Source organism: Gadus chalcogrammus, chromosome 8 (genome assembly GCF_026213295.1).
Source record: "Gadus chalcogrammus isolate NIFS_2021 chromosome 8, NIFS_Gcha_1.0, whole genome shotgun sequence".
Taxonomy (NCBI): Eukaryota; Metazoa; Chordata; class Actinopteri; order Gadiformes; family Gadidae; genus Gadus; species Gadus chalcogrammus.
In genome coordinates, this window is record NC_079419.1 from 25,480,956 (window position 1) to 25,493,925 (window position 12,970).

At 43.4% G+C, this 12,970-nt stretch overlaps 1 protein-coding gene across 2 annotated transcripts in view; it reads left to right on the top strand.

Annotated features, from left to right (window-relative positions):
* Positions 1-12,970, top strand: part of pmpca (peptidase, mitochondrial processing subunit alpha) — a 16,852-nt gene continuing 3,882 nt past the window's right edge. The window contains exons 1-12 of one of the 2 annotated variants that reach the window (XM_056597154.1): positions 1-99; positions 350-552; positions 655-734; positions 1,015-1,097; positions 9,858-9,952; positions 10,288-10,388; positions 10,731-10,994; positions 11,229-11,321; positions 11,561-11,679; positions 11,916-12,006; positions 12,474-12,536; positions 12,704-12,848. In XM_056597154.1, the coding sequence (XP_056453129.1) occupies positions 53-99; positions 350-552; positions 655-734; positions 1,015-1,097; positions 9,858-9,952; positions 10,288-10,388; positions 10,731-10,994; positions 11,229-11,321; positions 11,561-11,679; positions 11,916-12,006; positions 12,474-12,536; positions 12,704-12,848 (1,384 nt within the window). In that variant the 5' untranslated portion in view covers positions 1-52. Of the gene's footprint in view, positions 100-328; positions 553-654; positions 735-1,014; positions 1,098-9,857; positions 9,953-10,287; positions 10,389-10,730; positions 10,995-11,228; positions 11,322-11,560; positions 11,680-11,915; positions 12,007-12,473; positions 12,537-12,703; positions 12,849-12,970 lie in introns of both variants that reach the window. The other variant, XM_056597153.1, reaches the window with a different exon arrangement.

The window sequence follows — 12,970 nt, forward strand, 5'->3', positions numbered from 1 at the left end:
GAAGTTATACAGTTGTCATCCGGGTTATTGTGTGGTCTGGTCACACGTCAAGATGGCGACACACATGTCGAGGTGTAGATCCTGGAGCCCCGTTCAAAGGTAACACAACAAATCGTGTCAGTATACAATAGTGTAACTGTTAGCGGATCAATCGACTCGCTCTGACGGTTTTGTGTGTTTGACGCACACCTTATCGATGTATTCCGATAGTGTCAAATCGTGATGTGACCAGTGTGTCCACCTATCAAAACAAGTCAAATCACAATAGACGTTAACCTTAAGATCTGACACCATCATTTGAATTTGCTTGGTGATTGATTGACAGTAGTTATTCTGTGTATGATTCCAGGTATGGGCTCGCAGCCTACAGGAGGTACAGCGGGGGCGGTGGGTACCCCAACATCCCCCTGTCCTCCCCGCTGCCCGGGGTCCCCTCCCCGACGTTCGCCTCCGTGGACGGCCTGGAGAAGAGCGAGACCAGGATCACCACTCTGGAAAACGGCCTGAGAGTGGCGTCTCAGAACAAGTTTGGTCAATTCTGCACTGTTGGAAGTGAGTTACTTATTCTGCAGGCAATGCTGATGTTATGTTGCATGATGACCCGCCAAGCTGATATAAGTTGTACGTGAATGATTTTGTTTTGTTGTCTTTTAGTTTTAGTTAATTCCGGGTCAAGACACGAGACCAAGTATCCCAGTGGGATTGCTCATTTCTTAGAGAAACTTGCCTTTTCTGTAAGTATTGCTTACTCAGTCTCGGAACCGTACTGTGAACTAAAGGAGAGACAACAGGAATGATGTGTGCTGCCAGGAAGCAGCCAGCAGTCAGCAGTCAATCTATCAGATCTGAAGTTGGGATAAAATCATTATATAAATTATGTTTTATTGAGAGCTCTGACCTTGACAATTAAACAATGTAAGGTGGCAAAAACACAAGCATGCAAACACAAACGTGGTATGTGAACAAAAAGGTATTGCTCATCATTTTATTGACAGTTTGTACCTTCATCTCTAGTCCACAGCTCAGTATGGGAGTAGAGATGAAATTCTTCTGACGTTAGAGAAGCATGGCGGAATATGTGACTGCCAAACATCCAGGTAACCTCGCCTTCCTTTGTCTTCTCATAACCAATACTGTAAATCAATAATGATTATGACTATTGTAATAATCTGTTTTCCAAATCCCATTGGAATCCAATAGGTTAACTTTCAATGTGTTTATAATACAAATAATAAAAAAAAAAATTCTAAATGAATGCATCACAGTTAAAACATAAGCAATATGAACACAGACAACAAGGAGAAGAAGAATAAAAACTAGAACTGCAAGCAGTTATGCAGGGGTCCAAGAAATGTGCATTTCGCCGGCACAACGCGAAGCATGTGTTCAAAACGCTACCGTGAACCTGTGGATATAAAGGTTTTGACTGTGGGAGGTTCGGTGTGGGAGATATATCCCCAAACGCGTTTTCAGAACATTCCTTTGGCCAATTAGGAGATATACAATTTCCTCGTTTATTGCGCCCCCGAATGGCGTAATTTTCCAAAGAGAATTTTCCTAGCGGCGAAATATTCCGAATTTTTTAGTGAACGCCATTTAGGGTAACGCCAACATGTGTGTAAAATGTGAACTCGATCCGATATCTAATTTTGGATTTTTGGGGATTAATGATTTTCCATGTTTAACGTAGCTAATAAACAAATATTCAAAACGCTACCGTTTCGTCACCGACGGTCGAGTCAGAATAGTTTTTTTTTTCTTTTCGTGTGTGTCTGAAGACGTCGTGTGCAAAGTTTAGTGTTGATTGGTCAAGAAATGTGGGAGGAGTAGCGAAAAGACAGTTTAGCGGTTTTCGCGATTTTGCGAAAAAAAAAATGCATAGACGCAAATGGGCGTGGTCTATGCCAAAAGATGCAGCAGACTCCAGTGAATCTGTGTGTCTAACGTTTTGGACTGTGGGAGGTTCGGTGTGGGAGTTATAGCCCCAAACGCGTATTCCTTGGTATAGCGCCACCTAGTGGCCGGCATGTCTGGATTTGGTCGTCTGCGGTCACCTCACATACCTGGATCTAGTCATGCAATTGGCGTGTGTGCACCATTTACGGTTTGGGCTGTGGTACCACTTCTAGCTGGGAATAATAATAATCCTTACAAAAACAATAGGGATCCAACCTGTTGGCTTGGACCCCTAAAAACAGAAACGTGTGTACTGCAAGCAGTCCATTGGTCTTCAGTAACTCATGCACCTACAGCACTCTATCTAACCTGTCTGCAATAAGCCCTCTCATCACACGAATAATAAACCACTCGTTAAACTCCTGCCATGTCCCACCCTCACTCAAAACTGCTGTTATCAGACCTCTTCTGAAAAACCCCAACCTCGACCCAGAATGCCTCTCCAACTACCGGCCCTTCTCCCATCTACCATTCCTGTCGAAGGTGTTCGTAAAAGATGTTGCTGCACAGCTACTGGAACATCTATAATGTCATTCACTGTTTGAAAAATTCCAATCTGGTTTCCGCACTGCCCATTGTACAGAGACAGCATTGTTGAGGGCAGTGTTTGTAATAACGCAGTTTAAAAGAACGAAGTTATGTAACGCCGTTATTTTTTCAGTAACGGGGTAATCTAATTAATTACTGTTTCCGTCGTTACAACGCCTTCACCGTTACTGTACGTTAAATGCGGTGCGTTACTATGAATTGATTGAATAAACTGCGTAGTCCGAACGCATCCCTGGCTCCAAACACAAACTGCTAGTGAGGAGACAGGGTGGGTTAACAACGACATAGATTGGCTAAGGCAGAGTCATGTTTCATGGTAGCCAATTGGAACCAGGGTTTTTACACACAAGCCAGGACACCCTCGCCACACCAAACAGATTCGATGAAGCAGCAGAAAGGGCGAGACCGGAGCAATCCGATGAAAAGTTGGCATTTTCTGTAGTATTCGGCAGATGTTCCACAGCCTTTGCAACCATGCAAAATTAAAATGCAGTTGGAAGTATATCCGGCCCTTGAATGGGCAGTTCAAACATTTAACACATTAAGACCAAGTGAAAACTGCTCAGAAAAATCGAAATTCTTTGACATATAGCAACTTTTTATTTTTTCTCAAATAGTTACTTTCCCTGGTAACTAGTTACTTTTATTATAGACTAATTCAGTTACTAACTCAGTTACTTTTTGGAACAAGTAGTGAGTAACTATAACTAATTGCTTTTTTAAAGTAACGTTCCCAATACTGTCTGAGGGTAACCAATGACCTTCTCATCTCTGCCGATTCTGGATCCCCCTCCCTGCTCATCCTACTCGACCTCTCAGCGGCTTTTGACACTGTCGACCACCATATCGTCGCTGTCCGATGAAAACCGCGTATGTCCATTTTTGCCGATTTTGAGATTTTACGATGATAGTTATGTCCAGGTTCATTTCCGTATACAGTATGCGTCATGAACCTAATTGACCAATGAAAAGTTGTGAAACACGTCATCTGACTTTCAAGTATATCCATTTGGTGTCAAAGCTGTCAATCCCGCCGCGTATCTCCCGCCCTGTGGAGTCATCTCATTCATATGATCTCATTAGCGTCTCTGGAAGCGCATCATCGGGTAGCCGAATAACACTTTGAAGTTTAGGTATTTAGTTTTTTTGTCAACTGTTCTCAAGTTTATTCTAGTTGCAATATAAGATGAAGTAATTTTCACCGAATATTTCTTATTGTGAACCGGACTGACGTAAATAAAGTAGGCTAAACAGGGCTGTAACGTAGCCTGGCTCCGCCCGCCTAAGTACTTCCGCTCAATTTGAATTTCCCTTCAGTACTCTCTGTACAAATGAAATGAAGTGAAGAGTACGAGAGTCTGGTAGAACCAGGCTAGCTGTAACACGTATCGAAACCGAAATCACGACACTCAAAGCCACGAACCTGTCTCGCGGTGTGATAAGGCAGAAGCACGATACGCCCTTTCTAACTATCTGGTAAAATTGTCAGATTGAAATTTGCTAATTTGTCTAAATAATAGTCTGCTGACACCGCCCCCTCTTATTGATGCCGTAAGTTTGCGAAGAGATGCCCTCTCTGTGATGACAGCTCTCCGTGGATACGGAGGATTTCATTTCTCCACAGCCGTCAAAGTCCTGTGTGATCCCTGTCTCTATTGTTTTGTGTGATTTGACCGGCAGTTGGTCTGGTGTGTGTGTGTGTGTGTGTGTGTGTGTGTGTGTGTGTGTGTGTGTGTGTGTGTGTGTGTGTGTGTGTGTGTGTGTGTGTGTGTGTGTGTGTGTGTGTGTGTGTGTGTGTGTGTGTGTGTGTGTGTGTGATTGACGTCAGCGAGTGAGTGGACGAGCGAGGAGAGCGAGCGGTAGCGGGTGTCTGTGTTTTTTTTAGTGAAATGGCAGCTTCATTTTTCCTTTTCTTTTCTGCAATACAGTGCCAAATAAATATTATTTTGATGATAGCCTGGTGAGACAATAGCTTTCCTTTACAGTAGGCCTAACTTTATCGCTAGAAAAAGTGTCCCCCTTGTCGCCTGAGACGTAGGTCAAGGAGTGGACGTTACAACCTCTGTATAGCTTGTTAGTGTACTGATTCATTATCGCTTCATAGTTAGCAGGAGACATAATTATGAAGGGACAATGAATCAGTACACTGTTATTCATACTGACAAGATTAATATTCTATGCTCAGTTTATTAAATAGCGTTAAGTTGGACGTAGGCTATTTAATAAACTTAGCGTAGCCTATTCATCTGTCAGTATGAAACGCGACCTGTCCATTCATGATCGGAAGAACGCGTATCGACCACCGTTACTGTAAAATATGCACGTATGTCCATTTAAACTCGATTTTGGTAAAATGTGAACTATACCATCACACTGTCAATATTACGACTACATTTAAAGATGACGTACCAACTATGACAACGCTACGTTCAACTGCTTTGAAATTAGGGTGTTTTTTTCATTTCCTGAAAAGTAACCGTTTTGGACATACGCGGTTTTCATCGGACAGCGACGATATCCTCCTAAGCCGCCTCCACACCGACATTGGTCTCCGTCACTCCACATTGGACTGGTTCACCTCGTACGTCAGTTTGGGATCAGCCCCCGTCACTTGTGGTGTTCCCGAAGTATCTGTCCTAGGACCCCTGTTTTTCATTTTATATATGCTGCCACTGGGTCGTGTCATCAGCCGACCAGGCATCTCTTTTCACTGCTATGCCGATGACACTCAGTTGTACCCGCGAACCGACCCCAACCTATGCTCTACCCCAGTCTCTTCTTAGGGCGTGGATGAGTCACAACTTCCTCCAGCTCAACAGTTCTAAAGCTGAAGCCATACACATTGGCACCCCTCATCAGGTCCAGTCATCACTAGGGGTGTAACGATTCATGCGATGCATCGATGAATCGATTGTCAGTCCTACCGATTCAACTAAATCGATCTGCTAAAATAAATAAATAGAATGAATCGCTTTGGCTTCACCAATAATCTATATAAATGCTTTAAATCGTATGAATCGATTATGATTAATGTTTTAAGACTTAGTTTACACGTTTATTTTGTGAAGTGCAGCTCGGTAATCCGTAACTCTGTCGTCAGCTTGCAAGGAAGTCCCACAAGTTTCTCTACTGGTGCATTTCAAACATGGCAGAGAGCGGCAGCGAGATTGTTAATGCACCAGCAAACTTGAAATCCAAAGTGTGGAAGCATTTTGGCTGCGCATAGAATAATGGTAAAATTGACAAGGGGTGTGTGACGAGGCGCATAACTTCTGTCAATGTTGCCTGTGTGTGTTTGTCTTGTTTGACTATGTATTCCGTTACCTTCATACTGTTTTAAAATCATTTATCAACCATGTCATTTATCAAGCGCGCTACGGCAGTTTAATACAATCTTGCAAGTACCATCATTACAACGTTCTGTTTAATACCATTTACCATTAACGTCACCTTTTCTGTTGCAATAACCATTCAAACAAGGATGTCGTTGTCAAATTCCAGGTTTGTTTATTTAGTTTAAAAGTTACATGTTAACAAAGCATAAATGTTCGTCTTACCAGCGTCTCGTCTAGACTTTGTATTAGGGAATGTGTGCCGCGTCAACGGGGTTTAAATTAACGTCATAACTTCCGGGTAAACCGGAAGTGACCCCGAGTTTTTGTAATTATGTTTATTGCAGTTTTTGTATATTTTGGCTACGCCAAAATTTAGCAATAATATAAAGGTCCAGTATGCTTAAGTTCGAATTGAGGTTTTTGTGACTCTCAAGCCCATTCAGTTTGTTTAGTGAAAAGTATTTTTCTTTTTTGTTGATTTTCGTTTTATTTTTATTGCCTTATGGGCCTTAAATTGGGAAATAAAAGATCCCATCTTTTTCCAAACTTCTCGTCGGCTCCCGAGTGATTTTCCATCTAGTTCAAGACGCTCCAACACATCTACCCATGACAGGGTGTCACATTATTGCATGTTTATTTCACGGATATAGAATTTTGGTTCAAAGTGGTTTACAGAATCGAATCGAATCGTTCCAAAAAAAAAAAATGGTCCTTTATTCGAATCGCCAACTACTGAATCGTTAATCGAATCGTCTGAAGCCAAAGATTCACACCCCTAATCATCACCCATAACCACCATCTCCTTCTCCGGTCAAGACATCCCCCTCTCAACCACAGTTACCAACCTCGGTTTGAAGCTGGACCCACAACTGACATTTGCAAACAACATCAAACATGTGTACAAAACCTGCTTTTTCCATATCAAGAACATTTCTGAACTCCGCCCCTTCCTCACTTTCTCTGACGCAGAGAGACTCGTCCATTCCTTAATCTCCTCCAGGCTTGATTACTGTAACAGCCTGCTCATCGGTGTACCCAATAAACACCTTCAGAAACTTCAATTCATTCAGAACAGCGCTGACCGAACTCTGATGAAAACCTGCAAATACGACCACATCACCCCCATTCTTCAGAACCTCCACTGGCTCCCCATAACCTAAAGAATTCAATACAAGATCGCCCTCATCACCCACTTCTGCATCTGCAGCAACGCCCCGCAATACCTCAAAGACCTCCTTACACCTCCCTCATCCGCCCATAACCTCCAGTCCCAAAGCACAAACCTCCATCAGCCCCGCACAAGACTTTGCACCATGGGAGACCGAGCATTCTGCTCCGCTGCCCCTCACATCTGGAATTCCCTTCTTGAACATCTGCGAAAACCCCAGTCTGTGGACACTTTTTAAAATAAGGGCTAACAACTTTTTTGTTCAAGCAGCTGTTCTTAAGTTGTCCTTAGATTTTTCAAAATTGAATCTGCACCTCAACTCCCCTTTAAGCTGTTTTATATTTATGTATTTTATCACAGGATTTTAATGTGTTATTGCCCTTGAGCACGTTGAGATTATCTTATGAAAAGTGCTTTACAAATCAAATGTAGTATTATTATTATTATGCACCGCCTATTCCAGCGGCCGCCCTGTTCAAGCCAATCAATGATGTAGTCATTACTTCAACATCCAACTACGCCTCCAACTTTGTTCTTCGTCACCGTTTTAATCAGCATATTGAATTTGCCATCACTCTTCAATTGTTTTACACAAACTAAACCATTCCATGCGATCCTTAACAGGCAAGTCCAAATATCATGTACATTTAAGTTTGTTACTCGAAGCTTTGGTTATGAAGATGCTGATTATTTAAGTTTTCACCAAATTTTCACTGAGCGTTTAACTAAGACAGGCTAGTTGTAGCGCCCCCTAAGGGTATTTCGGCACCAAACTTTATCGAGGCATATGTTAAGGCCGATATATGCTCTGTTTTAGACGTAAAGCGTAAGCACGTAAGATACATAACCCCCCCTTGCGCGGTAAAATATCCCCCCTTACGTGCTTAAGTGCGTCGCCCAGAATTCCTGACTATGCGACTAAGGCCCCGTTCACACGAAGCCGATTTCATGGCGAAACCGCAAAGGTCTTGTACGGTTCGGCCTTCCGTACACACGAAGCCGGCGAATCCGCTGACCGAAACCGCAAACTTCTATAACCACCCTCGGAGGTGGTTTCAAATCTACCCGGTTTCGTTTTGGATTCGTGTGTACGACTGAAACCGCAAACCATGACGTCATCGCCCCACCCCTCGACCTCCTAGCCAATGGCTCTTAAGCCCGTGGAGTCTCAGAAATCACATGCGAGCATGCGCATAAGGGCAGCCTTTATGCGCATGCTCGCCTCTTCTTCTTATTTCATTTCTTCTGGATTTCTGTACCAGAAGCAGCGCCCCTTATGGGCCTGGAATGTGTACTACAGCGTTTCTACAGATCTACCCGGTTTCGCTTGGCTTCGTCTTCACGGAGATACTTCGAAACCGGATAGATCGAAACCGTAACGGTTTCGCCCGTTTCGGCTTCGTGTGAACGGGGCCTAAAACACTACGGCCCTACGCAGCTCGCAAAGACTGTAATTGGCCAGCTAACCACATCCTTTCAGGAGTCTCACATTTCCGGTTTTACAGCATAATAGCGCCATTTTTAAAAGGCCGTGACAGAAGCGAATGAAGAATTTTGAAGAAGGAGAAGAAGAAAACACAAGAACGAATTATGATAATTATAAACAGTACCGCGGGAAGTAGGGGTGCTGGGGGTGCTGCCGCACCCCCTGTCTGAGGCCCTGTCTTATCACAGAAAACGATTATTTCTAAAAACTCCGGCCAAAGTGTGTGTTGTCGTGTCAACGGGGAGAAACGGGATTTTAGGTTCTGAAGCGTCACATTATGCACCAGGAAATGCATAACGTCATGTGAGCGCCCGCTGTACCGTATTGGTCCGAATATAAACACAAACCCGACCTATGTTTGGAAAAAAGATTTGAAGACCAGATCTTTTTTTTATAAATAAATAAATTGTATTCATTGAAATAATATACAAAAATTAAAAGGCATAGAATAAAACACTGCATTGCCACTAAACAGTAGTGCAAATAGGCCGTACTGATGTGTACACAAAAGACTATTCCTGACACTCCTCTGCCCCGCTTTGTTCGCTCTGGCTGTGGTCGCTCCGCACTGTTTCGGCCCGTGGCAAAGCGGGTCAACGTCGCTGCTGTCCAAGGCATTTTGAGACGCAGCATTTATTTAATTAAAAAAAGTTATATGAAAAAGTGTGAGGGGAGCGGTGGTGCGCTAAACTTGTTCTGTGAGCAGCTGGATGTGAACCATGGTGTGAACACAACGATCGATTTTCGACTGCGCGCATGCACTGGTGTAATTGAGCTGCGCTGCTATATATCTTTTTTATCAATGTAGCGAGTTGCGAGTCTAGTCCAGGCTGAGTTTTTTTTCCAGCACCCCCTGCTGAGAATACGTTCCCGCGGCTATGATTATAAATATAAACAAGCCAGCGATTTCCACTTCCACGCCCACAGATTCGTTCGTTGCTCCCCCTACTGTTCTGGCGGAGAATCCCCTTGCAACACGCGCAATCCTTAAGGAACCTTAAAGGAACCGTAAATCAAAACTTGTCTAAAACAAGTCCCTTGTGTAAATTACGTGCTTACGTCTCTGCGTCTACGACCCTAAATCGGCCTTTAGAGGGATGCCAAAGGTCTGAGAAATTTGAAAACTTTTTACCACTCCGAGGTCGAGGGATGTGCCATCCAAAAAAAAAGTATGTATTCCTACAATTACAATAGGTATGCACAGAATACTCTGTGAATACCTCACAATACTGAGAAAGGTGTATTTTTTTGTATAAGATCCCACACAAACTACAAACCGTGAATACAACCTTTTGAAGTATACCAGCGAAAACAGCGGTGAATTGGAGAATTCACCTATACTGCTGCATGTTTTTCTGTGCAGAGACACCACTATGTATGCAATCTCTGCAGAAGTGAAGGGCCTGGACACGGTGGTCAGCCTGCTGTCAGACGCTGTCCTGCAGCCTCGCCTGCTGGGTCAGTCGGCCATTGGTCTTTAAACTCTGTGTGTTCACTCAGTGATTACAGGGTGACCCATGTCATAAACACATTACATCACTGGAATTGATTTGAAAAAGAAGACCAGGTGGGAGAAGAAGAATGCTAACAAATATATCCTATCCTTAAAAAATGATAATATTGAAGAATCTATAGAAAGATTTTGAAAACCTTTGCAATGACTAAAAATAACGTGCAGGGAAATGTGTTGAATTTTGCATTGATTTAGTTTGTTTTGTTTTAAATTAAAAAAAGATCATGGTAATAGCATACACTATATCTGACTGAGTGAATGCTTGTCTGTCTGCCCAAAGATGAGGAGATCGAGATGACTCAAATGGCCGTGCGTTTTGAGCTGGAGGATCTGAACATGAGGCCCGATCCTGAGCCGTTACTCACAGAGATGATACATGCTGTAAGCTCCGTCAAACGCCACACTCGGGAACATGTGTACAGATATCAGACTTATCAAGTTCTTCTCATTGTGACTCTTCAACCATTTTTTCACTGTATAACACTTTATTTAATTATTAATTTATTTATTTATCCTATGAGATAAATTCAGATGTTTCAGCAGCAAATTACAGAAAATATATATAAACAGTGCATCAAACTAGTACCTTGTAAACACTACTACTAGTGTATTCGCTGCAATGACAGTGACCTAGTGAAGAACTAATCTCATCACATTTATGTACTTATATTTGCCTGGTGGTCATTCCTTGTGACCTCTTCTGCGTGGCATTACCGCTCGTAGGCAGCGTACCGCGGGAACACGGTGGGCCTGCCGCGCTTCTGTCCCGGCGACAACGTGGACAAGATCGACCAGGCCGTGCTGCACGGCTACCTGCGCAGCTACTACTGTCCTCAGCGCATGGTGCTGGCCGGGGTGGGCATTGAGCATGAGCAGCTGGTGAAGTGTGCCCGCCGGTACCTGCTGAACACCAGGCCGGTGTGGGGCGAGGCCACGCCCACCGACGTGGACCTCTCCGTGGCCCAGTATACCGGCGGCATCGTCAAGGTGGGACAGGAAATCCCAATGCTCAGAATTATATTATAAATGCACTTTATAGGTATAATAGCCTTATGTATTTTTATGAAACAGAATATATTAATCAGACATGAAACACTTCTCTCTGTCTCGTGTCTGTCTCTCTCTTATATACATTTTTGTGCTGATTTTTTACCGAGCTGTCTACCATCCAAGTGAAGTCATTTAGTTGGTTTATACTGCTTGATGTTTCTTTGTGATCAGATGGAGAAGGATATGTCTGACGTCAGTCTGGGCCCCACCCCCATCCCAGAACTTGCACACATCATGATTGGTCTGGAGAGCTGCTCATTTCTGGTGGGTCTCCTTTGATTGGCTGCTCTAGTAGCTAGCATCCTAGGTTGAGAGAACTTAAAGAGGGGGAAAATTTGGGGGTACTGTACAGACAGTCACAGATATACATTTGAGTTGGATTAAATGAAGACAATTCGACATTAAGTGAGTAGGAGGAGGCTAAACTAAATGTTTTTAAGATGCTGGTTAACTCAGTGGTGGTTAAGAGGTGTATTCTGATGAGGGGCGTTTGGGCTCAACAGGAGGACGACTTCATCCCGTTCGCGGTGCTCAACATGATGATGGGCGGGGGCGGCTCCTTCTCCGCAGGCGGGCCGGGGAAAGGCATGTTTACCCGCCTCTACCTCAACGTCCTCAACAGGTGAACACCTCACTGCCGTACACATTTAATTCATTTGGGTAAACCCTCTGTTTCAAAGATGTATGTTTGACTGCGGCGGAAGTAGAGTGAGACAGTTTACTGGGCATTTGATGAGTGAGTAGAGTGAGATAGTGTGGTGAGGCTGACTGGAACTGTTTTGGAGGAGAGACTCCACATTTGAGGCATGATGCTCTATATTAGAATGTGACTTGTGTCTTTGTTGTTCCGTTGTCAAGGCATCACTGGATGTACAACGCCACCGCCTACCATCACAGCTATGAGGACAGCGGCCTGCTCTGCATCCATGCCAGCGCCGACCCCCGACAGGTAGGCGGAGTACGGACCTCAACATTGTGATGTCATGTAGGCAGGTAGACGGTTAAGCTCAGAGTACAGACCTCAACATGGTGATGTCATATAGGCAGGTAGATGGGTAGGCTCAGAGAACGGACCTCAGCATGGTGAGGGTCTCCACGGTTCACTGTTCTTAAAGTAGTGTTATTTCAACTCTTTATTCATTGCCTTTTATGTAATGTAATGTAATAGATATATGAGACTATGTTTGATCTTTCAAGTTTCTGTTCTGTCATATTTCTCTTTGATTTCATATATTTTCAAATATTTGCACCATCTTTATTTCATGGTTTATATCCAGTCAGTCATGGGTTCCATTGCTCCACCTCTGTTCTCTAGCTCATGTTTCCCTGTCTCTTGTTTTTCAATGTATGTTAAAACATTTGTAAACATGTCTGTGATAGTATGATTATTATGAATCACTTTCTATGTTTTAAAAGCTTCGGGAGATGGTGGAGATCATCACCAGGGAGTTCATCCAGATGGCGGGGACACCCGGAGAGGTAATGCCACAAAATACCAAATAACAATATTTAAAAATAATCCTGGCACAATAGTATTTTCCAATCATCCACAATGATCCATTTCCTTTTATCTTCAGAATCTCTCCTAATGATTAGTCCATGATGTGATTGGAGATTTGTACATGTTTTGATGATCTGTGTGAAAGATGGAGCTGGAGAGGGCTAAGACCCAGCTCAAATCCATGCTTATGATGAATCTGGAGTCGCGGCCGGTCGTCTTCGAGGACGTTGGTCGCCAGGTCCTCTCTACAGGGAAGAGGAAGCTGCCCCACGAGCTGTGTGCGCTCATCAGTGAGTCTGGATCCCCTGAACACATGCTAAGGAGCATTTTAACTCTCTTGTTCTAGATAAAAGAATAGCATATATTTAAGTAAAAATATAAGACCTTTAGAAAATGTTTTTGACTGCCCAGG